Source organism: Strix uralensis, chromosome 31 (genome assembly GCF_047716275.1).
Source record: "Strix uralensis isolate ZFMK-TIS-50842 chromosome 31, bStrUra1, whole genome shotgun sequence".
Classification (NCBI taxonomy): domain Eukaryota; kingdom Metazoa; phylum Chordata; class Aves; order Strigiformes; family Strigidae; genus Strix; species Strix uralensis.
This window is the reverse complement of record NC_134002.1, coordinates 907,844-911,383: the sequence shown is the minus strand read 5'-3', so window position 1 is coordinate 911,383 and position 3,540 is coordinate 907,844. Positions and strand designations below refer to the sequence as shown.

Sequence of the window (3,540 nt, the reverse complement as noted above, 5' to 3'; positions counted from 1 at the left end):
GACCCCGGCAGGGCAGGGTCCTTCTGCTGTGGAGAGGGTGCTGCGTGGTTCCGGGCTGCTCACAGCTCCAGATCACCCCTAGGACATATAGTGAGAGCCTTTTTGAAGAAGTACATCAAGGAAGCGTTTAACTGAAAGGGAAAGAGTCTGTTCTTTGTGTTTTCCCCTGTTCATTGCCTGAGTAGACACAAGGAGATGGGAATTTATTTCTCCATTCTGGAGAAGGCACTGAGTCCCCAGGTCTCCTTAGCAGTTGTTTATACTTCTCCTAAGACTGTGCATACACACAGAGATGTCCCTGGGCAGGGCCCTGCTGCCAGGAGGGATCTCCAGGGCAGAGCTGAGCACACAATGGGTGGGATGGGGGCTGTGAGCACTGACAGGGATGACACTTAGGGACAGACAAACAGCTCCCGAGTGTGACAGCTCCAGGCAGCAGAAACATGGGCAGGATTGTGAGGGAGTTCCTACCAGTAATGCTGTGGGAGGATGGTGACTCTTTGCCATCCCCTGCAGTGCAGACACCTTCACTGAGCAACTCCCTGGTCTCCTCTCCCACCCAGCAGAGCCCCCCACCATTAATGTCACAGGGACATGGTGATGAGTTGCCCTCCCAGCAGCCTGATAACAGAGGAGGAGAAATGCTTGAGTGCCCAGCGTTGTCTCCCTGTTCTGCCTTCCTTGGCATGAGCACTTTGGCGTGTTCCCCTCTTCTCCCTGCTGCCCTTCTTCTTACTGCTGCACTCACTGGTGTGGAGGGGGAGACCTCAAGCACAGCTCAGACACTGGTGCTGTGGGTTCTCTCATGCCAATGGATCTGAGGAAAAGCATCCCAGTCCCCTGCTTTACTCTGGGGCTCCAGCCACCATAGTGGGTGGGGTGGGCAATGACCTGATCCCCCTTCATGACATCACAAATTTTGGTTCTTCGCCTCCTTCCCTTGGCCGTCCTCCTTGGCTGCAGGCTGCCCTCCAGAAGGGCACAGCTGCCCCAAGGCATTCTTTCTCTAGCAACCCCCTGGAGAAGACATGGAAATGCTGCTGGGATGCATGCGGGCAGCTGTAAAGACACCTCTGTGTCCCTGGCTGGGAGGGGAGAGCTGAGATCCTCTGCTCTCAGCAGGGTCCAGTTTCTTTTGCAGGGAACACCTGAGGGCGATTGTCCTCCAGCTCAGATAGGTGCAGGCACAAGGCAGCTGTGGATAGGACTGATGGACACAGCGGCTGCCCTCACTCTGCATGAAGAGACAAGCCCTTTTTCTTTAAGGACTCACAAGATTCCACCATTGAGTGAAGCAGAAATGCCAAGGATCTCTGCCTTAAAAACACTCCTCAGGTGGGATGGGGCCACTAGAACAGACTAAACATAAGAAATCCCTACAGCTCTGCTCTGCAGTTGGGTGAATAGGGGTGATAAATATTAATAAGTCTTTGTTATCAGAAGGGGATTTGATCTGAGATGACCCCATGTTCCTATTTGCCTGCTCTTGTAGCATAGCGCTAACTCCTCCAGAGCCCACAGCAGAGACACCTGCTCCCTTGGATACCCTCAGCCAGCTGGAAGCAGAGCTCATGAGGTGGAACTGCCAAAGGTTTTGTGGAAGAGGTGAATCAGTTTGGAAGGATTCTGCAAGAAGTGGAGTATCTTTTCTTCAGAGAAATCTGCCCTAACTTCTCACTGATTTTTTCCAACATGTACAGGTCCTGATGTCCAGTAGAAACAAATGTCCAACAGCAGCTCCATCACTGAGTTCCTCCTCCTGGCATTCGCAGACACACGGGAGCTGCAGCTCTTGCACTTCTGGCTCTTCCTGGGCATCTACCTGGCTGCCCTCCTGGGCAACAGCCTCATCATCACCGCCATGGCCTGTGACCACCACCTGCACACCCCCATGTACTTCTTCCTCCTCAACCTCTCCCTCCTTGACCTGGGCTCCATCTCCACCACTCTCCCCAAAGCCATGGAAAATTCCCTCTGGGACAACAGGAACATCTCCTACTTGGGATGTGCTGCACAGCTCTTCTTCTTCTATTTCTTTGCTACAGCAGAGTATTTCCTTCTCACCATCATGTCCTACGACCGCTACGTTGCCATCTGCAAACCCCTGCACTACGGGACCCTCCTGCGCAGCAGAGCTTGTGTCCACATGGCAGCAGCTGCCTGGGGCACTGGGTTTCTCTGGGCTGTGCTGCACACTGTGAACACATTTTCACTTCCACTCTGCCAAGGCAACACCCTGGACCAGTTCTTCTGTGAAATCCCCCAGATACTCAAGCTCTCCTGCTCACACTCCTACCTCAGGGAAGTTGTGCTTCTTGTGGTCAATGCCTGTTTAGCATTTGGATGTTTTGTTTTCATTGTGGTGTCCTATGTGCAGATCTTCAGGGTGGTGCTGAGGATCCCCTCTGAGCAGGGACGGCACAAAGCCTTTTCCACGTGCCTCCCTCACCTGGCTGTAGTCTCACTGTTTATCAGCACTGCCATGTTTACCTACCTGAAACCCCACTCCATCTCCTCCCCATTCCTGGACCTGGTGCTGTCATTTCTGTACTCAGTGGCGCCTCCAGCTGTGAACCCCCTCATCTACAGCATGAGGAACCAGGAGATCAAGGATGTCCTGAAGAAACTGATAACTAGATGTTATTCTGATGCAATAAATTGCTCATCTTCTTTGTAAAAATTATAATATAACTCTGTACAGGCCCAGCCTTTTGTCTGTTCTTTCTGTTGTTGGTGGTGATATTTTACTTCTAATGCTGTTGTCATCCCCTTTCTAATTCATTGTCTGCTTTTCTTTTCTGACTAATTGACTGGGTATAATGAGGAGTCATGATGTGTGTTTTAATATAATAAAGGGCCTGCAGTGACTTTTTTTTCTTCTGAGATCTTTCCTCTGAGATTTTATGGACCTGCAGGGACAATTCCTGTGTGCAGATGTGGATGGGAAGAGAGTCCCAGCATGGCAGCCCTGCCATGAGCACTTTGTCTTCCAGAGATGTTCTCTTTTCAATTCCACACTCTCTTTCTGATCCCTTCAGTTTGGTGTAAGGCCTGATTGCTCTGGCAGCTTGATCACACTCCTGCTGCGTGGCAGTCCTGAGACTGCAGGCAGGGACAGGCAATGGGCACTTCTGTGACAGAGCTGGCCTCCATAAGAGCGGTTCCATAATGAAAGAGGATCTGCTAAGGGCACTGCCTGAAGGCTGAGGTCTTCTTCCAAACCTGATCTCAAGAACATGCCCAAGAAAGTGGCCCGCAGATGAAAACACCACTGAACAGCTGAAAAGTGTGATTTGCAGGGTGGGAGCACACAGCAGTGTCCTCGCACAGCCAGACCTCCTGGGAGACACTTGAAGGACCAGGGTCTGGACTGTACCCGCACTCACTGGACACACTGGGGAAGCTGCCTGTGCTGGTTTGGCTGGGAGAGAGTTAATTTTCTTCCTCGTAGCTGGTATGGGGCTGTGGTTTGGATTTGTGCTATAAACAGTGTTGATAACGCAGGGCTATTTTCGTTATTGCTGAGCAGGGCTTACACAG

The 3,540-nt window shown here is 51.6% G+C and overlaps 1 protein-coding gene across 1 annotated transcript; it reads left to right on the top strand.

Annotated features, from left to right (window-relative positions):
* Positions 1–1,723: 1,723 nt before the first annotated feature.
* LOC141936045 (olfactory receptor 14A16-like) lies at positions 1,724–2,677 on the top strand. The gene has a single exon (XM_074852769.1). The coding sequence runs from the start codon at positions 1,724–1,726 to the stop codon at positions 2,675–2,677; it is 954 nt and encodes a 317-aa protein (XP_074708870.1).
* Positions 2,678–3,540: the final 863 nt, after the last annotated feature.

Coding starts and splice junctions, on each gene's coding strand:
- LOC141936045 (XM_074852769.1), top strand. CDS start 1,724: ATGTCCAACAGCAGCTCCATCACTGAGTTCCTCCTCCTGGCATTCGCA.